Source organism: Pecten maximus, chromosome 19, assembly GCF_902652985.1.
Source record: "Pecten maximus chromosome 19, xPecMax1.1, whole genome shotgun sequence".
In the NCBI taxonomy this organism is placed as follows: domain Eukaryota; kingdom Metazoa; phylum Mollusca; class Bivalvia; order Pectinida; family Pectinidae; genus Pecten; species Pecten maximus.
The window spans coordinates 12,417,222-12,440,119 of NC_047033.1; the positions used below are offsets into that span (position 1 = coordinate 12,417,222).

At 36.2% G+C, this 22,898-nt stretch overlaps 1 protein-coding gene across 1 annotated transcript in view; it reads left to right on the forward strand.

The window, feature by feature from the left end:
• Positions 1 to 22,898, forward strand: part of LOC117318157 (cardioacceleratory peptide receptor-like) — a 77,599-nt gene that overhangs the window by 45,478 nt on the left and 9,223 nt on the right. Inside the window, exon 2 of the mRNA XM_033873173.1 lies at positions 1,302 to 1,437. Within this exon, the coding sequence (XP_033729064.1) occupies positions 1,302 to 1,437 (136 nt within the window). The remainder of the gene's footprint in view (positions 1 to 1,301; positions 1,438 to 22,898) is intronic.

A 22,898-nucleotide genomic window follows, 5' to 3' on the forward strand; every position in this document is an offset into this window, starting at 1 on the left:
ACATGATTTATCTGCGTTTTTGACAATCGGTCCTCATTGCCAATTCTGCCCTTGACTTAATTCTTCATAGGCATTGAAGTCTTGTTTATATCAAAATCATTTTACAGAATTATATTTCATGGCTTCAAACTTGAGGATTGTTTGTGATATGATTATTAGGTAGATCAAGGCTAGAATTAATCCTCTCTCCTGTCGTACAGGAAGCCCCTGTCTAGGAAGATTTAGGTTTTGTATAATTTGATTTTATATTTCTATTGTAAACGCGAACACTCTAAGGTTGCGTTCGACATTTTACTTTGTGACAGTCTTTCTTAATTCTCGATATATCCCGGTAGGTATACAGACTTCGACTTTTTTTTTGTAACTCACGTCAACTGTAATCTTATTATGATATGACAAATTGTTTGCAAATGATATTTTCAATGCTTCAGATATCGTATATGATTGTGTTATATATGAAAGCTACATACAAATAAGTTATGTTTGATATGGAGTGCGAGACATATAACTAGATAGTTGATTATATTTCGTTCTTTTTTCATATACTTTTTTCGATAATAGGGCTACAGTGTAGATTTTTGAATGCATAGCTGATATTTTCCTGCCGGCAAGTGTACAAACTTTACCAGTAATCATAATTTGTAATCTTAATTAAACGCTCTTCGCGCCAAAGGAAGTCCGCTAAATTACAATCGCGCTAATTGTGCTATCTGTATAATAATTATTGGGTAAGCCAATTCATTATTGTACTTTTCTGATTAGATTCAGACTGGAGTTCGCACAATTAAACACATATACAGTTGATTTAATACTTGCAACAGTTCATATTTAAATTGACTTTCTATATCAGTATTAACCGTATCGTGAAATCTCAATATACGTTAAAATGCTTCATGTCGCATTCGGTAGACGAGCATAAAATATTGCTATCACTAATTATGCTTAGGTTTGTACGATATCCAACGGAATTGCTGCATATATTTGAGAAGAGAACACAGTATGATCATTGACCATTTAAGGACAGATGAATTGATCTGGGTTGAACACCCAGCAGGGATGGAGTCTCGAACACTGATATTACTTTTATCTAAAACGGATGTATGTCACTCAAGTAAACTGCGGTCTGTTTTAATTTTTATTCCAACCATTTGCTTGCGTCGTTAATGGTATGTATTTAAAATTTTGTGCCCCTTGACACTTTCGTTATTAGCTATTTTTATTTATAATTAAACTAGATTCTATTATAATTTAGAAGTGTAAGATTCATTACTGATGTCTTTAATGGTTTTGGTTTCTTTCAGACTGCCCAAGTAGCGTTCATGTGTGTGCTGTTTCTGGTTACCATGGCAACGAATACCTTGGTGTTATTTCTCATATTTATGTCCAGGAAGATCAAATCCCGAATGAACATGTTTATCGCCAACCTCGCATGCGCAGGTATGTTTATTTTCATTATTTCCTCCTTAAACAGGATTTGACAAACAAAATCAAGTTATAGCAATGATAAATAAGACAATAAATGCGAAATGAAGTAAACAAAACGGAAATATCACTTAACAACAGAATTGGATGATACATATAAACTGGTTATTGAATTCGAGAAGTCGAAATGACATGTAATTAACAAGCATATGATTATTGGTCGAACTTGTCCGAGATAACATGGCCCTTTATCATTGTGTGAAGTTTAAAATCCCTCAAGGAATGAATCCGCTAGAACACCTGTGACAAAGTTTGGCGTTACGTAGACACATACTTGAATGTACAAGACTGACGGAGAGGAAACCTATATCCTTTGTGGTGAATGCATGTCTGTGTTTTGGGATGTTGCAGCATGATCGTGTTCGTCTTGTAGTGATAGTGCGAGATTAATGTCGAATGTATAGTGCTATCCCACAGAAGCATACTGCCAAAGACACCCAGCCGGACACCCCACCCGGTCACATTATACCGATAACGGGCACTAATCGAAGAAATACAATCCATTTACAATTCATTTATTACCTTAAACGTTACGGTTTATCAGTACACATATATGCAGTATGTACATGACAGATACTTAACATACACTATGTAATCAATAGTACATTATTTGATATTAAGTATAGACTTTTTTTATAAATGATAAAAGTTATTGAGTGTAACTTATGTCAGTGAATTAATCATACCATGCAAAATTTATTTTCGAAGCCAATAAGATTCAGGCTATATGTACAGATTCTTAACTCGTTCTCCACTTTGTATTTTGTATTGCTGTTGTTCACGTATATTACGATTGTGTAATAATTATGTACTAATGGGCAATATGGCCCACAGTTAATAAAGAAATTGGAAATTGACCCTTAGGCGAGGATTTTTAATGTAATGTCAAGGATATCAGAGAGCGACTGACAATTCGTGATTTAATTGCTTTTATAAAAACACAGTGAACAAAGGACACTGGTATCACGTACAAATTGGTCGGTTCATTGTCAGGTCAAGGGTTCTGTTTTATTACAACTGATGCGTTCCGTTGTGATAATTACTGGATATCAAAAATATATTACCATACATGTGTTACTAACAACTCCATGAAGTGTTTCTTATCAGTGTATCACGACACAAACAGGAACAGTTCGCAACATCCTAAAACACACATACTATCACTACACACAGGCATCTCGTACAAGGGAGGCCGTCCTTAAATGGCCTTAGCTGTTAATAGGACGTTGAAATATGTAGAACCAAACAGTTCGAGTTGTCACACGTGGTAGCACATCCTAGTTTCGTTTTCCAGAATATTATCTAAAAAGCAATGTTAGGTCACGTTTAATAAGCCCAATTCAGTCCGGAACGATAGATAAGGCGATTGACAGATTATGTTATAGTGTAGTCATTCCGAAATAACACACATGGCCGCGATAAGACGACACCTGATCCAGTACATTTTGCTTACAAATAGCAAACCAGTTCCTACAATTGCAAAGTCTGTATTTTTCTGCCTAAAATTGCATAGAAAAGGGGGGAAAGGGACATATTTCAAATTCTCTAACGAATGACAATTCTGAGGGAAGAAAATAAACTGAATATTTTGAACAAGGCATGCAATGATGGAGAGTAGCAGATACGTCCCTACTTCGACGCACGATCATAATGAGTTGTAATGAAAGTTTTGAAATGAAAATAATTAAGTCTATATAGAGGATATGCCGAAATTTACATACATTCGTTCCCGTTTACTGAAACTTATATAATAAATACATACTATATCAATAATTTGAAGTCTAACAAAATCATTTAACATGCTATTTCTAGTATAAAAATATACTTTTTACAAGTTACATCATATGTGTATTTGCAAGCTGGTTGTATCACTAGACAGTGTATAAAGCAGTTGAACAATTGGAGTAACAACAATTATTCCAATGTAATGCCGAAAGTTATTTTGGGATTTACTTTCGGACACACACAACTATCTGTGAGAATGTATTAATAGGACCATTCACTTGAAAGGTGTAACGTATTATAGACCTGTCGGAATATTTATCAACCTGGTCTCTTTGGCCGGAAACTAGGTCAGAATGATTTAAAATTAATTGATTGGTTAGCTCGTGTCAACCAATCAAATTAACCTTAAGTCGAGTGAAAGTCGTAGGATTTTCGCCTACTCTCGTACAAACGTGGATAATTGATTTGGGAAATATTATCAAGTAAAACATCAGGCAGTTGATTAAGGGATACGGACAACTTGATTCATCGGTGCTATCGACTGAAGTGGGGATCAGTGACCTATTTGTCACTCGTATTGGTCATGCTAAGTTATTATCCATTTTCGTCATTTTCTCTTCACGTCTCTTAACTGACCCCTGCGGATTTGGCATATTCGAACTCGAGACCACCGTTAGATGTGTGCCGATTTGTGAATAAATGGCTAAGCTTGTGTCCATCTACAACAGTTTAAAATTCTGTATATTGCATTGTATGACCATGTAGGTCGAAGAATGAAAAAGCAATATATAAAATGCCATGTTTGCCTCGAAGCGATTATTGTGGGGATACCTTGTAGTGTTTGGAATTTGCTGTGTGCCCTCTACATGAAGGTTATGGATTCCATAAATGCCGATATGACCAGCAACCAATTAAGTTATTGAACAGTTTATTTAATTGTTAAGCTGTTTAAGATATATAGCTTTTGTATATCCTATACATTTTGAAATCAGATATCTCACCATATCTTACACAATGGTTTTCAAAGGACGCTGGCAAGTTTATTTTTAATGTATGTTTCTATATGGGTAAAAGTTTCAAGAGTAAATAAATCTAAAGTATACTGCGTGTTTTTATCTCAGATCTATGTGTAAAGTGTCTAAATGTATACGTGGTCGAAAGGCAATATTAGCCGCAGTAGCTTTTATATTGTTTAGTGATTTCTACCAAGTATTTAGACTCAGGTATGTCTCGACTAGGGGACAGAACCAAAGCCATCACAGGGGCGAACACTCAACCAGAGGTCAAAAGTGGGGCAGTGTCAAGGGAGACAGAACCCAAAGTTTCCCTCACAAAGGCGAACACTCAAATAAAGGTCAAAAGGTGGGCAGTGTCAAGGGAGACAGAACCCAAAGCTTCCCTCACAAAGGCGAACACTCAAATAAAGGTCAAAAGGTGGGCAGTATCAAGGGAGACAACCCAGAGCTTCCCTCACAGAGGCGTACATTCACCTAAAGGTCAAAAGTGAAGCAGCGTCAAGGGAGACTAACACAAAGCCTGCCTCACAGGGAGCGAACGCTCAACTCAAGACCGTAAGGCAGTGCCAAGGGATACATTAGGAAGAAAAAGTAGAGAAAATATAAAGTGCCAAATTTAATCGCCTCTTACAAATGGTGACTCTTTTTTTGGGGGGAGGGGGGGGGGGGTGTACATGTACAATGCTTAGCTCCTATCAATCGGAAAGCATCAGTCGTGAATATGATAACCTTTGTATGTCAGTTGAATCAGTTGAAAGACATAGAGATATTAAAGGTGGGGTTTCAAAATGGCCTTAGAAGCAATAACGATAGCGTGTATATACTATTGGTAGCCCCCTTTGGCTCATTTAGCCTCATTTTTTCTCATTTTTTTTAGGAAACTAAAATGAAAAAGTTGATCATGATATGTCAGTTTTCTTATATGTAAAGCAAGAAGTTACAAATTAGAATATATTAGGAACAGGAGATAAAATGTGATGGATTTTTAGTAAGAACATGCTCTTTTTGCATTAAGCAAACTTTTCTGATGGTCAAAAATACAACTCCTTATTGCAGTTTATTCGTAACTATATGCTAAAAACCTTTTTAAAAAAAGTAAAAAAAAAAAGAAAATTTCCAAAATAGTACTCGTAATAAGGAGTTTCGTGCAAAGAAATTAAAATTTATTGACAATATTGCTATGTCATTAAAAAAAACAGCACAGTGGGCAATCTGTTTTGCATTGAAATATTGCAAAGTGAACCGAAATACAATATTTATACTTGGTTTCATTAGTACACTGACACCTACACTAACAACACTATCAACCAACCAAAATGAAATCTCCACTTTCAAAATGACCATCATGTTCTCTGATAACCACAAATATTTGATGTTCTTACAACTGCTGAATCAATTTTTCTGATAAGAACGCTACATGATAGATGTATGCTGGTTTTCACATTAAACCACCTGATCTGGAATCCAATATGGCTTCCACATCCTAAAATTTGATTGGCCATGTCAGTGTTGTTCTACATCGTAGTTATAATTGTCCATGTTGACCATACCTAATACCTCGATGCCAGTTGGTAGCGATATCTATATTACTTGGGGTATGTGTTAAACCTTTGGACTTTTGGATGCAAACGCTTATAGGTTTCCAAATGCATGTGGTATCCTAAATAGTGTATGATACTGGCTACGTGGGCACATACTCTCCATGGTTCTCTGCCCAGTTGGAGAATAGCAATTATAATTCTTTATTGGATTTATGATGTCGGAGCTCTCATGCTTGATCCAAACATTGTACGTTACATTGCTCTTATGTCTCTAGTGGATATGACATCGTTCAATGTCCCGTGAGTGCCGATAGATCCAGATGTCGTAGTCACCATCATCACTGAAGTGCTTACCGATGTAGCCAGCTACCAGTGATATTTGGTATATACCACAGGAGATCATCCGAAGGTATTCAATGTCTAACTTTTGAAAGTCACAATTATCCGCAGTTGCTTCTAGTTTGACAAATAGTGACTTAACCTTTCTGGTAATATCTGCCTCATCTTTCACACGCTGAGCTAAGGTGTTGTGGACACCATTTCGCTTTTATTATGCCAGCCAGTGCTCTAATCTTTGCGTCTCACTCTGGTGTGCTAACATATATGGATCCTCGGAATTTCATTCAGGCAGACTGTTACTTTTCTAACGAATGTATCGATAACATGTTATCAATGAAATAATTGGAGGCAAGATGTATTTTGAAAAATGGCCGTGAGGCGTCTGTGATATTACCCCACTATCCATATGGATTTAGTTATGGATCTATCGATGTTAGCTTCCGGGTCGCCATGTTGGGTCTGCCCAGGTTTTATAAGACACTATCTTTGTTGTCAAACCACGTTATTCAAAATCTGGCAAAACATCCCCTAACCCTCGATCAACAATGACATTGTCATTTTCCCCCAGCCAAGAGAGACTCTCCATGATGGCTTTTGTAATCTTAGCATTCGCATCATTATTACTTCCAAGAAAAGGCCCTACTGTGTCCAGAGGTAACAATCAGGCAGTGCTTGCTCGGATTCATCTGGCCACAGTAGGATATTCTCTGGAGAATTTGATCAGAACTCTTAGGAATAAAGATATATATAACCTCAAGTATAACAGTCGCCCGCTTTCAAAAAAATAATTCGGAGAACAGTGTGATGTGCTCCAGAACGTTTTCTCTTGTAGGATGTTCACGTCCAAGGGACAACAGTTACGTGTAATGATTTTACATTGGAATGAAATGTTTTCACTTTTACCCAGAAAAACTGTTGGGCATTTTCGTGGTATGGAGTGCAAATATCAGTGTAAATACCAGTGTCAATAGTGGACGAACAATGTGAAATGATTTCTAGAAACTGCGTTCTTGTCCAACCTGTCCAGGCTTTACAATCTGCATAGTCGAGAGAGGAGAAACGCAGGCTAAAGGAATACTCTAACTTAATGTTTCTAGCAGATTTCTTGGTTTTAAAGTCACTCTCTACCGTATGAGAACGGTACTATATTAGATGTTTAAAACGCAATTTTATAAATAGTATAAAAGCGCTTTAATAATATAATATTTCAAATCATGGATATTTATACAGATATTTTCATTATGAAGAAAATGCAAAATGGAAAAGAAAAATAAGATTGGGGTATTTGGGGTATGTTATTGCAAGGTTTGTTTTGTCACTATCGCATAATATATCGTATTTAATGGCTTAATTATAATAGCAGCGATGGTCATTTGAAGCCGTGACCTCCTGATATCGGGATTTCTTGTATGCGTACTACGGTTTGTTCTACATTAGGAAAGGCACATGTATACATTAAGGTTTGGAGTGCTACAGGGTGGTCTGTTATATCCTTTATCGTTCAGCAAGTCATTGAGGTGACACACATTAAAGCCAAAATTCAACACTTTGAACAAATGGTAAAGTTTTAATCTATGGGCAGGTTTAGGGTAAGTAAAAATGTCTCTATAAACTAAATAATTTTTAATGGAATGCATTTTAATGCAAAACTTTAAAGTTTTTTAAAGAAATTGATTGAAAAATAAATATTATCGGTGGCTTACTGTTTTAGTATTTTGATAATGAGTTGATGGTTCAAAATTTATATATAAACCTCCTACATGGTTAAAATAAATAATTAACTTGTATCTGTTTTGACAATATGCGCTCTAAGTTTAGTAAACGAGTATGGTTAATTAAGCAAGTGCGTCATCGGTTAATTTGGGTAAATTGTTTAGCCAAGGGGATGGTACAAAGCAATGTATCAGTGAGTGATTTCTAAGTGTAAACAATCTTAAGAACGACCCCAATTGGAAATTGGAAATTGCTGGAATCTCCACCTTTAGTCAATTCACTTGGGACAGCAGGAACAAGTATCAACATAATCTATATGTGACAAGAATAGGCAGTTTGTTATAAAAACAGATACGATATCTAATACTCAAATTTTAACCTACCTATTAGAAGTACAAGATCGGTTTTCAGAATAAGGCTCTGTGTTTTTTTAGTTGCATCATGGCTGACTCACAACATGCATGCGTTCACATAATACCTCAGTATCATAAGGGAAGTAACTCGAGATACCACACTTTAAGGTTGAGCTACACCAAAAAATACTACGACCCTTTTACTGTACTATTAAAATAACGATTTATCTAGACTTGGTTCTATCAAATAGAGACAGAACAAAAATAATTTACCTAGACGTCTTTCTTGAGTATGTTCATAAAACTGCATCTTAGTATGCAGTACGAAAGGACTTTTAAAAAGTCTATAAAAGGAAATTGAATCAAGGGGAATGGCACAATTATCAGGGATCTTCAGTAATGAACAGATTAACGAAACTTTATCTCTCCTCTTTGATTACAATTATCTTCCGTAAGTCACTTGAAACATTTAAAGTATTTTGGGGAAATTGATAGATATTAACTAATGAGATCATTTTGGTGAATTGGAGTACATTTTGACGCAAAACACTTAAATGAATAGGTAACATCGTCTACGTCTAGACATTAATCACAGCGGTCTTTGCTAAATAAACCCATAATCTGTTGAATGTTTCAGTTATTTTATATCTATTTAATACGTCCTTTACTCTCAAAACCGTCTTCACGAAAAACCTTTTGATTTTTAGTATCAGGCAGCCCCGCGCCATGCTAGTTTGGCCAATTGTTTTAAGGTTGCTTTTCTTGTGATCTAAGATTATGACCTTCGATCGTCGCGTATGGCATTACATTAAGGATCCGCCATCTGCTTTTCCAGGAACAAGATCTCCATAGCAAAGACAATTGATAGTCCTGGGTTTCTATGTATTCTTTTAAAAGATGAAATGTGTTTAATTGAGCCGGCATGGTAAAATAGTCTGAGCTATTGCAAATGTAGTACCACCGCAGCTTCTAAAAGTAATTTTTAAATCCGCATCTATACAGCAACTCATTCCTGTGCATAGATTTCTGTTGTTGTAAAAATAATTACCCATTAAAACTATGATAATTTCTTGGCATATAATGTACAGCTATTCACATTTGATATAGTCGTATAATATATCTTATACAGCTTGCAATCAATCCTTTTAATTCATACAAGTCGGCAGCATGGAAGTGATCAATACAGACCTACCGTGCACGAGACAACTGATAAATGCTAATCCGCCATTTTCTATCAAGCCTATAATCTGTATCACCAACAGGCTTGAAATTTATACAGATCTATGAAGACGATATAGACTATAACCGTCGGCAACATTGGAGAACGATACACATGCAGCTCTCTGGCAATTTTCTCCTGGAAACATTTTGCCTAGAATCTAACTATCTGGATACATGTCTCACCATGATCGAGTTCTATGTCATGCTCATCCTAGTTCGGTTTGTTATTGTTTTACGTCCTGCTGATAACATAAGATTATTTTAGGGCGGTGTCTACGGATGTGAAGTCTTCTGTTGTACGTTGTTATAGTGTCATCACACTGAAATGCCAAACCGATGCACTCCGCCTGGTCATATAACACACAGGCAACAAGTCTTTACCGCTAAGTATAAAAACTCTAATGTCAAGCATCAATTGTGTAGACTTTGGTTTGTTTCGGTTAGGGATAGAACCCATAACCTTTCTCTTAACCGTTAAGGTTATCGTTAAAGAAAATAAAATTGGGGTTTAGAATGTGGGAAGGATAAGATCCCAAATTTAGAGTTATCTAATAAATCGTGCAATCGGGGCAGCAAGTTCAATAAAGTATCAGATCAAATCGCATAACGAAAGCGAAAATTAAAACTTACTTGGTAAGTTCCAGGCACTGTACATTTTGTATATGATATTATTTTGGAGAACATTTTAAGATCACATAGCATCGAACGATATCGAACGTTGTCGAGGCATAACTCTTAGTGCTCCAGGAATAGACTTAACAAAGATCGGTACACAACAGGGCTCAATGTTTTTCTTTGTTCCCTTCGTTATGGTTTTGCCCATTTGTATCCATCGTTTTTTTTATGGTTTGATAAGAATCCCTAACTACATCTAATTAGCTAATTGACCTTGCTTAGTTTACAGGTACACCCTAGCCAGTATCATTTTCATTTTTCATATTCAACCCGTCTCTGAAACTAGTTTCCTACATATATTGAATAGTATATTTAGATATTTGAACTCCTAGTTCTCTACCGGTGAAAATGAGGTGACAATAGTTTTCCTCTCCTTTTTCTTTAGTTTAAGGGTGCTCCATCAACGCGAGGTGTTTCTATAATTATTTGGTAGTTCAATAATTTGAATTAGTGAGGATTTTCGCTAATAGAATATCAAATATAGAGTCTAAGAAATTTTAATTACACTGCCGCGAATGTAACATTATACTTGGCATATAACTCGTATTGGAGCAGGTGATGCTTTACTGGCATAATTTCCTAAAAGTTCACGATGATCAATTTCTGTCAAAGAGGTTAATTTATGGATTGGGTTCCTGGAAAGAGGAAATTAATTATTTTTATCCCATAATATACGCTCTGAAATTATCGTTAAAGACACATTTTGGTACTAACATTGTATCTGAAATCACAAAGGCAGTACATTTGTTTTTGTATTTCCACTGCTTGCCTCTGTCTTTGATGACTCACAATGCCTAAGGTGTCATTCAGGATTATACTTAAGATACGCAAGATAAAAAAACACCTTTCAATACAAATTTAGAGTTCGATATAGTAGAGCCAGTAATGAATTCATCATACAGCTGTTTCGACATTCTAAGACTAGTCAGAGATGGTATGATTTTAATGTGTTGATTCGTTGGAGACGGCTGAAATGGTTAAAGAAATGTCAAAACCTAGATTGGGAGGTACAATAGCCGACTAATTCTATAAATTTTATTATTTTCAAAATCGAAATCTTCATCCAAGCAAAAGACAATAGATTGTTTATGTAACGGGACTTGGTTTCGCTGACCGCCGCTGATCAAAAAAGATTACACAGTTAAAGTGTCAGTCCACGGTTTGAAGGTTCTGGGTTAAAGTCTACATTTTCCCACATAAATGACATTCAAATACCTGTCATTCCTAAGCGGGCTGAAGTTAGCAGCGGATTCGTTATTCGAATCTCCTATCATAATTTCATAAGAAAAATACCAATTGAACATCAGAAACTGAATCTCCAATCCGCTGCTGCAGCGGATTCATTATTTGAACCCCAATGTCAAAGTGTCAATAAAAAGAAATATCAATTAAACATAAAAAAAACTGAATCCCCTATCCACTGCTGGTAGCGGATTCGTTAATGGCAGCGGATTCGTTATTTGCAGCGGATTCGTTATTCGAATCCCCAGTAGGGAACAACCAACCAATTGAAAAAATATATTTTTGAAACAGCCCCTGTGTATAGAAAGTTGAGCCAAGGATAAAATGTCTGGCAGCCACTGATTGGCCAGTATGTTATGAAGTGAGAAAATAGATATGTAGCCTGATAGGTTACCATCAATAAGAAATGTTGATATTAATTTCGTAAGTCCGATTGATTTTTTTCCCAAAGTTCAGGTAATAATAATAAACAGGTAAACATTTAAGGTTTTTGAGAATTTTTACTGCGAAATTCACCTATTTTCAAAATGGCTACCCTGGAGAAAATTTGAGCTGAAGGACCCAACTTTTTTTTTTGATTAGGCGTTATATCAGACCCTAAACTTTTGTTATAAACCATAATTGTCATACTGAATTCAAGAATTTGAATGAAATACTCCAAAACGTTAACACTAAAGTCTATGGGAAAACAAATGGTTGGTTGGTCTCTATAACGAATAACGAATCCGCTGCTAACTTCAGCCTGTTTTATTCCTAGCACACATTTCATCCATTGGCTTTTGTCTTATTTTTTTTACCTCGAAGTGATACATTTTCCGCCTGGTTGGTGTTCAATTTCTCAGAGTGTTCCTAATATTTCTTGAATTCAATATCATGTGTCAGTGTAGTTGGCTGCTAATCATGCAATAATGCTGTTATTTGAGGTCTACACGACAGCTGATTGTTGTCATATTATAACTTACAGCCATATTTCTTCTGTTTTATATGGATTGTGGCGTGCAGTAACAGATCAGATCGACTTTAAGTGTTTCAGAAAACGATAAAACGAAACACATTATCCCGTCATCCTGATAAATCGGTAACACTATTTTGTAATGGTCCTTTTTACAGGAATTCCAAGAACGTGACATAAAACTTAAGTTCCGTTTTCAGATGTCGAGGGTCATTTTATAGATTAATGTAGTGGCTTCCTACACTAACACATGTGTAATCCGCATGTATTCCATGGATCAGATTCAAGCGTTTTAGCTCAAATATAAAAAAAAAAACAAGTGCTTGGTGAGATTAGACGAAGTCTGACTTGGATAAATATGTAAAGAGCTGAGGCTGGAGATAGGGAACCAAATCCTACAAAATAAATGCGAATCACACTTATCGGAAATCATCGGCATTAGTTAAGGGATTATTGACAGAAATTCGAAGTTAAACATGTGTTGTTGATACGTGGGTTGCGAAAATAAATCTTTAGGAATGGAGTGCAAATCCAAGATCGCTAAACTGTTGAGAAGATAAATAAAATTTCTTTTTCTTATCAATAAGCAGCGATTTGTTTGGTTAGGGTTTACATCCTTGTAGAAGCTTAATTCAGTTTTCAATTGATGCCTCTAAACATAATGAGAGAATATATGCATTTTTGCTCTGTGTTCCATGTCAAGGAAAAACTTACTCCACTTCTTTTTTTTATATGATATAGAAATACCATAAATGCTGCAAGCTTTGTTTGCTTTATATACAAATAACAACATAATCATGGCAAAAATATTTGGGCTCACCTCTGTGGGTGGCCTTCAGTATCATTTTATTAAAATGAATATAAAAACGTATAAATACACACATTAAAAGGCAACGATGAGTAGCATACGCTCATGCAAGTATTAAATTATATTTTAATATATATCAATTGCTTAGATGGGAGGGAGGGAGGGAGGGAGGTTTTCGTTTTCAAAAACAGACACTCTAGTTATTTTTTCCCATAATTATACTTAACAATTTTTCTGATGAAGATGTGGGCACTAATGACCAATCAGGTTTGACCTTTAACAGTTCACCCGTATGCAATACCAAACAAGGGAATGTAGGCGGAACTCATGTTCCATGGCAAAGGAAAAACCTACTCCACTCCTTTTTTATATAATATAGAAATACCATAAATGATGCGAGGTTTGTTTGCTTTATATACAGATAACAATGACACATAATCATGGCAAAACATTTGGGCTCACCTCTGTGAGTAGCCTTCAGTATTATTTTACTAAAATAAACATTAAAACCCATAAATACACATATCAAAAAGCAAAGGTGAGCGGCAAAATGATGCCAAAACGACCGATATGCAAAATGACCGATATGTTTGCATGCTGGTCATCCGCCATCCGACCACTCGTACACCGTAAAGGACACTGCCTCGGACAGACTTGTAATATGGCTTTTGATGGAGGTAGGTTGGATATTCTATCATGTTTCCAAAGTTTGCAAAAATGTTCCCCACATATCCTCTCCTGTAATATGACATGGGGTTCATCGACAGGCTCGTTTTCTTCCGTCACATCGGCTTTGTGTTATCTAGTCTTTAATCTTGGCAGTAAACTTAGGATCATCACGTATTTTAGGGAAAGTAAATGAAAAAGATCGGGAATCAATGACTCAATGTCTTTGGCGACCACATCAGTCGTGTTCTCCGGACGACTCAAGCCGTTCCCACCAATCTGTAAACACACTTAGTCGGGTTTAAAAGCATGGGACAAAAGTTATCAGTTTATTGTGATAAGAAAATTAATCGGTAAGAGATCGTCATACAGTATATATTAAAAGGTAGGAATGGTCAACAGAAAATTTTGGTTTAGGTTTGTTTTGTCTAACGTCCTATTAACAGCCTTGGTGCTAAGTTCTGGAGGTGGAGGAAAGCCGGAGTACCCGGAGAAAAACCACCGGCCTACGGTCAGATCTGGCAACTGCCCCATGTGGGTTTCGAACTCGCGACCCAGAGGTGGAGAACTAGTGATAAAGTGTCGGGGCACCTTAACCACTTCGGCCACTGCGATCACGATTCAACGGGAAATCGTAGAATGATGTAGGGATATGAATATCGTATTGATGTACTATTTTAGCAGAGAAATGCCAAATTCACGAATCCATGATACTATTTATCTTGTTACGATAATTTGTAAGGATGACGAAAGTTGGCGGCATCTATATATCCCGCGTTGCATTATAATAACTGTGACGTCTCTTTGGAGCCAATCAATACCTTAAGGATGCTGCAATAGAAAAACAAGACAATTGAATTTTTTACTTTTGAATTGAGTAATGGATTCAGTTTATGTCATATCAGTTATATAAAACCATACAGTACATCTATTTCGTGATTCTAGAAAAAAGTGATAACTAGGGTCAGCCGTGTGGAAATTTAGAAGGGAATCGTCGGGAACGGATACGTCGGTGCTAAGTTGGGCCAAGTTTTTCATGTCATTTCTGTTTCTACCTTTTGTTTTCTTCCTCCTTTTATACATAAACTTCAGAGTACGACATACTCTGTTCCTAATTAAGTTTTAAATGTGGCCTTATACTGTACAATATTTACTTTAATTACACCTGCTTAGCGCTCAGTCTGATGAGAGTATAATGATCGGTTCAACCGTTGACGGTATAACGTCACCGTGAGGGTTGTCCTGCTGAGTGTCTTCGGCAGTATGTTGCAGTGAGTTAACACTATAAATTTGGTCTCACCAGTTACGTTCTATCGCAAGGAGGAAAAAACATACATGCCAACACCTCCAAAAACAACCATGCCTACGCTCCCAAAAACATACATGCCAACGCTCCCAAAAACATACATGCCAACGCTCCCAAAAACACACGTGCCAACGCCTCCAAAAACATACATGCCAACGCTCCCAAAAACATACATGCCAACGCTCCCAAAAACATACATGAATACACTACTTCCTGCATCTCGCACACAGGGTAGGCAGTTTTTAAATTACCTTAAATGTTGATAGGACGTTAAACAATACTAAATAAAACCAAGCCAATTTTACTTCCTTCATTTAGTAACTAATATGTTCTTGAGCATTCAACTTTCTTATTACATGAACAAGCCTAGTAATTGTGATGTATGTTTCAGAGCCTGCAAATCCATATTGCAAACTATATTTACTTTGTCGGTAAACATTACTGCTTTATTTCTTTACAAGTTGCCATTTGGACAAATTTAATGCCACTTTAAAGACATTACTTGCAATGAAATTAGTGGCACAAAATTGATTCCCGGTCCAGACATTGGCTAAAATGTCCCTATGAGACATTCTTCCATCAACTGAGGGATGTGCGGATGTGAACTCGATTTTAAATTTGATATCTGTCTCCTTGTTTGTTCTTTTTCTTTGGCTGTTATGTGAAAGCTGTTTATTGTCTCGTCCTTGCTCTTCATTATTTTCTGTCTATTATCTAAAGCTTTTTCAAGTTCCTTTATTTGGGACACGTAATTGTTGATGGTGACACTTTTCAAACGCGAACATTCGTCTTCTAGAATTCTGTTTGTTTCTTCAAGCTTCGCGCACTTTACAGAAATAGTCGAAATTGTTGACTTTGTACGTACAAGTTTTGTTTGGAGATTTCTAATCTGATGTGTGAAGGAAGATTCTTTCGGAAATTCGTTGTCAAATTCATCGGCAGAAATATAATAAAATGGTAAAACAGAAAGTACTTGTTTCGTGTCTTGGAATTTCCTGAGCCTTTCGGAATCTCGTCGCCGTTTAGAGGAAGATTTGTTCTGTTTCTGATGCGTTACCTGCACCACAGACTCGCTGTCCGAAGATATGCGGACAGGAACAGGACGTCGATACGTTTGTGGACGCTGCATGGTCCAAGAAAACGATCCTGTAACACAATTTGTACTGTATTGTCTGCTCCGTGCAAAACGCATTCTAGAAAAATGTCCAAAATTTCCGCAAAGAAAACATTAACATCCTTTTGCAGGACAGTGCATCAGGTGGTTAGAGTTAAAGTTTCTACCACACCTATAACACGATGTCATCCTGACTTACTGTTACAACGTTATTCTGGAAAGTTCCAAAATATGACGAACACAGTCTTGGTGTAATTCCAGTTCCGTGTGATTCCGATGATCGGTTTCTTTTCTTGTTTTGGGGAATATCGCTTGGCAGTAGAGGTTCCAGGAATCTTGTACGTAATTTGACTTATACAAATTAATGTGGCAAGTTACTCTCTATATAAAATCCAGAGATGTTAAAATACGGTCCAAGATATATTATCTATTAAACTAAACTTTCTAAGAGTCGGCAGGCGATTTACGGAATATCCGAAAATCGACCCGTGCAGTCCGAACTCAGGTTCTAATTAAATTTACAAAACGTTACACATAGTATTTAAGCTAGAGTTAATACATATGATTGACAGGTGGCATTTTAGTACTCAGATGGTCACATTTCAGACAGGTGAGATAATACGCTTAATTGTCCTTTGTCCGAGGTTTGGTGTCATACCTGGCCGGACCAGTTAAGTAACTCAATTAACATCAAAAGATAAATGTACATACATATTGCGCGGTTTAATCTAACTAAACTAAAATCCGAAAACAATGAGAAAAAAGGGAATTATACATATCACTTTCAAAAGACAGACAGCTGGTTGAGATGTAGTTAAATTATTAGACGGTGAAAACAATCCAAAATTATGGAAAATGTAAAATGTCCAATAATGTTTATATTACAACAAATTTCATAAAATTCACTATGAAATTTGTGTTTGTTTCCTTGCTATAGCGCGGAACTGTTGCCCAATTTATAGTGCTACCTCACCGAAGCACACTGCCGAAGAGGATGCCCCATCCGGTCACATCATACCAACAACGAGCACATCATACCAACAACGGACACTCCGAAAATGCTGAGCGTTAAGCAGGGGTAGCAACTACCATTTTTATAGACTCTGGTGCGTTTTGGCAATGGGATGATCTTCCTCACTGGGGCGGGCTCTCAAATAAAGAGGCGGTGTCAAGGAAGATATTCAGAAGAAAGTTGTGTAGCAGGAAGAGAAGTGATAGGAACCTAAATTAAGTTGCTTTTTACGATCATACAATGTGGACATCTGGTAAAATTCATCTGTTACACCTGCTGTTACAAAGGTAGTGGGTGGATAAAAGAATGTTCAGAAACGAATTAAGCTCACCAATGATAACGATTTTCGTAATTGTTTGATCTGGTACCAGCCATTTTAATACCTACCGAACAGCATTTACTTTTTTTTTTTTTTTTTTTTTTAAATCTGATCAGAAAATAAATTCGCAATCACAAAAAGGTTGGATATGTCTAATGCGTTCCTGTACAGTAATGAAATTATCAATCATCGAGTTATACGTCGCAGATTGCGTGTCTGAAATAGATCGCCGACTGTTGTGAGACATTACAAGGCTGCCATCCTGTGATAATCATTTAAGCATTGAACGGCTTTCAGTTGGCATTCATATTGACTATGAATGCCAACTGAAAGCCGTTCAATGCTTATATTTACCATCTGCGATTTTTTATTTTATTTTATATTTTATTTTTAAATTTTCAAATTCAAATTTCAGTTGGCAGTTCATAAGCTGGTGAACTCGCAACTGAATTGGTAGGGTTATATAGTGGCAGTGCCATACAATGGTAAATATAGGACAATAACTTTCCAAAGACGGTAGTTTAATACTTATATTTACGTTTTAAATTTGAGTTTCTCTTTTATTGCATTTTTTGCCAGTAAAATATAGAAATATAGAAATGACGTCATGAATTATGTAACTGATTCCCCCACTTCTTGACATATCTGATTTTTCGATGTTTTTATTTTTTGGTTTTAAGTATATAAAATGCAATAAAAAGACAATTGAATGGTTTTCCGTTTAAATTAATAATACCTTGTATTACAGAATATTTCGATATTTTACGTTTTCTCGCAAAAAATATCGCTCGTAAAAATATGAGGACGGTTGTTGAGGAGATACCTAGAGTAAGAAAATCAAAGCAGCGGTTCTTCAATGTCTCCTGAATAGAAGGCACAGAAGAACATGTTCGATTCTTTAGGCGACGCTTTTAGCCGCCTTCTACGATTGACAAGCAGTAAGATACACCGGCCCTTATTCTGGGGCTCTCTAATGTGTCCTCTGACCAGACGTAGAAACCATCCCCTACCTTGCAGGGTGGCCACGCAATTAGTCGTATCTTACGCCATATAGTTATATACAGTAGACATCTAACTGACAGATACGTATTTAAGTGTAAAAACGAAAGGTCATAAACCTACGATTGTATTTTGGTATTATTGTTCTTCTATAAAAAAAATAATGGATAAAATATATACCAGAACAATAAATTCATTATCACCTGAAGCCTAGTAACCTATACACAACCACACAGGTATTGCGATAGGGAGTTCCGTTTCGCTAGATGTATCGTGGTCGTGAACAATAAATATATATATAATATATATATATTGATAATATCGTTTACAACCTGAAGTCATTTCCCGTGAATTGATTGAAACTTCATCTAGTAATGGAGACTGTTGTAAAGATAGCAAAAACATATTGTGTGACCCTTCATTGTCAAATAAATTATGGCAATAAAATTGTGGAGATCTTTAAGCCATTTAAATAATCCATAACGCTAGGTATCGCTCATTACAGGAATTAATTAATACTTGAAAGCATATTTCGTCATATATTTTTTCAGATGTTACCATTGCTTGTGTAATGCTAATTTTAGAGGTGAGGGTGGGGGCATTCATTCCGGCAAGGATCGCACTCCGGCTTTATATTTCCCATATTATCACAGTTATGTTGTACGACAGTTCCTTCACATGCAGTGAACCATTTACTTGGATACCATTTTATTGTATTGGATTGATCTACAACCTACAAGAGAAAGGTTTTACAGCAGCTGATCAAGTCATAAAATTATTTTCAAGAGTGTTACCATATACAATATGGTGACCTATCTAAAAGCTGTTGGTGTGTATCACAAGATATGAGTAACCATAGCCACTTTTTACATTTAAAACCAATGGTTATTTAAACATTTCGTTTGTTAAGTGTAGTTTCGTTTTATTCCCATTTTAATCACCATTGTTTGGCCCCAATGGCCTTTCTAATGTTGATTGAAAGGTGCATTCCTTCGTTCGGACATGCGAAACATGCACGATTTCTATTGATGAAGTCTATTTCCGAACGATGATTATATGAGTGGATGTGCCTTCACGTAATGAAATAGACACCGAAATGTACAGAGAAAAGGTGTATCGTGTACAAATACCGTATGACTTTGCGGTAATTAGTTACACTTTGGGTCGAATTAAGAATTTTCAGGCCTTAATACTCGAGGAACATTGGTTGATCTTCAGATTAAAACTGTCGTAATGATGATAGGATTATAACCTTAACAACTCGGAGAAAATACATATTTTCCAGTAAATTTAATTTTGACGATCTAAACTTTACTCAGACAAAGGAATGCCCCTTTAACAATTCATAACTTACTCTATTTGTAACCTATTTAAATGTAATACAATTAATGAATGAATGAATGAATGAATGAATGAATGAATGAATGAAAATCATCTTCGTAGTACTCAAGTACTCAAGGACAAAGGAATGCCCTTTTAACAATTCATAGCTTACTCTATTTGTAACCTATTTAAATGTAATACAATTAATGAATGAATGAATGAATGAATGAATGAATGAATGAATGAAAATCATCTTCGTAGTACTCAAGTACTCAAGGACAAAGGAATGCCCTTTTAACAATTCATAGCTTACTCTATTTGTAACTTACTTAAATGTAATACAATTAAGGGGTTTTATATAGTGTAACGTATATAGTAGAAAGGAGATACATTTCACAGTCTCGACATGTATCCTTTGGGAAGTCCACTCTATTAGATTTAGCTCGAATTCCCCGGAATGAGTTATAGCGTCCTTCGCTAACTCGGAACTGATTGGAAAGCTGGCTGACATGTAGGGAGCACGGGTCATTGCCAAGTAAAATTACTTTCGTCCTTCTTTCTATAGATTTCGTTTTCTGTGATTTGTCTCCTTTTCGTCTGTTTTCTTATAAGGTTGATGACGATTGCTTCGTATTGACGAATGTATGCGAAATATCATTATGTTCTAGCTATGCTTTAAAGATATTTTAGATTACGCATTGTATGAAATTTTGAAAACGAAAAATGGATATGATATAAAGAGAAAATGAATGAATGATGAATGAATGAATGAATGAATGAACGAAAATCATCTTCGTAGTACTTAAGTGATGTAGTTTCATAAATAAGCCTTTAGAGGATATGACCTATAAAGTGCAGCTCGTGCCATATATAAGTCGCTTGTTCCCTATGATACCAATCCAGGGGAGCTAGTTCCTTGAGATATAGACCCTGTTCCGTGTTTGTTAAATGCCATCATGGTAAATCTTCCGAGAAAATGTATTTATTCTAACGACTGTTTACTCCGATATAAGTGAAATTCGCCCAAGGCTCAAACGTGACGTTTCGGCTTCTGCGACCTAAAACGCGATTAAACACATACCAAGGATTCCAATTATATAGGGACATGAATGAAATAAGATGTAATAACTTGCGTCAAAAAGGTATGTGTGACTGAGTCCAGCAAAAACGTCTTTGATGGTAAGTGTGTAATTGTTCCGCCGTCTGGCCTGTCTCTGGTCAGTGCGTAGGAAGATGAAGGTTCTATGTTTTTAGTTTTCTACGGCAAAACCGGGGGCGGAGGTTCCTCTCCGTCCATTTTTTTACGCACGTATGTACGCGCGCTTGACCAAATCTCGGACCTGATAAAGGGCCATAATATCTCGGACACACTCGAGTTTCAGGATGATAGCCTTTAATTTCGTGGTCATCGTTACTATTTTGAGAACATCCTCAGCGTTGTCTAGTGTCTTCGTTCCTTGAGAGAGTTCTGGTCAAACTTCAAACAATTTCAAAGGACCATAATATTTCGGACAATTGAGTTACAAGGTTGTTTGGTCAAGTTCAAAGCCACCGTTCCTTTTTTTTTTTTTTTTTTTTTTGAGAGAGAATTCTTTTCCCGCAATCTAGCGGCATCCTTGGTTTTCATTAAACATCAAACTCGTACTTAGGATCGAATAATATCTCTGAGTATGAGTGTCAAGGTCGCTGGGTCAATGTCACTTCCTTTAAGTTCCACTTGAGATATTTTCATCAATCTTCTCACACTAATTAAGGACCATGATATGTTAGACAAGCTAGTTTCGGGCAGGGTTGTTTGGTCAAGTCACCATTGCTATTTTTAGAATATCATTGTCAGCGCTCTAGATGTGTCATTCCTTGAGTGCTTTGGATCAAATTTAAGACACTTGTAAAGAACCAGAATAGATAGCGGGGCCGCTAGGGGACATATATTGCTTCAGCAATTATCAGTATGTTTTTTCCTAAAAGTATTTTGTTTACACACTCTCCTCTTGTAAATATGTATCAACGAATTTTGCCCAGCTGTGCTCCATCATCTAGTCATATTGACAAAGATAGAATGAATAATTACATGTTATCCACCATTTTTTTAAATCGATGCCACTTTGTCAAAGATTTGATTGGATACTAATTAATTTATTATTGATATATATCACACTTAACTTTAACGCCTTGTGATTAAAGAAAAATGAAATCGTGTATTTTACCACGTTTGAAGTATTTTCAAAATAAAACCACAGCAGAGGTCAGGAATCTTGCTCAATATCATAATAACGTAACATATTTATTTCTGATTTATCACAAATTGACATTAGAAATTAAACAAATGACGTTTACGTTTGGGTATTAAGCTTGTAACACATACTGAACTGTGCCGTCGTTGAGACGATCATCAATGTGTTACTCCAGAATATGATTACTTAGTATCCTAAGCATTGGCAGCTTCGGGAACATGCAGTAATACTTTGTTTTTATGGTATTGGCGGTGGCTTGTTCCATACAAATATGTCCATACCAGTGCCCTTACTTACAACGCAAAAGGTTTAATAACATCCATCCTATCTTCTTCAACAGTTTAAATACATGTACAATGAATAACCACATAATTGCTTATCAAAGTAAGCAGACAACCTTACATATCTATATATCGTTCAACAAGTCTCAACAAATGTCATCAATAACTTCGAATACATTTCTTTGAATGATTAAGGAGAAATGTATAGCACTATTAAAACTAAAATGTTGCATTCTACACAGTGTATGTGTTAAACGTGTCGCAATATATTAAGACCAACTGGTCCCTTTTCAAGACATTCCATAACAGGGGAGGATGCTTGACTTACACCCTACCGTAGCCTATCTGGTGCCGTGTATATATGCTCTCTATTGATAGGAGAACCGATCCGGGTCGAGTGACATGAACATAGACATTTTCGTCACGACGTTGTAGGCTACAGGACAACAATACAGATCGCTCCTTCAGTCATAGCTTGATAAAGGGACAAGCCGGTCTTTGCGACATGATTAATTCATACATAGCTTGTTCGGAAAGTATCTTTCAAGTTTTGATAAACCAACCCTTTTCTTTTACC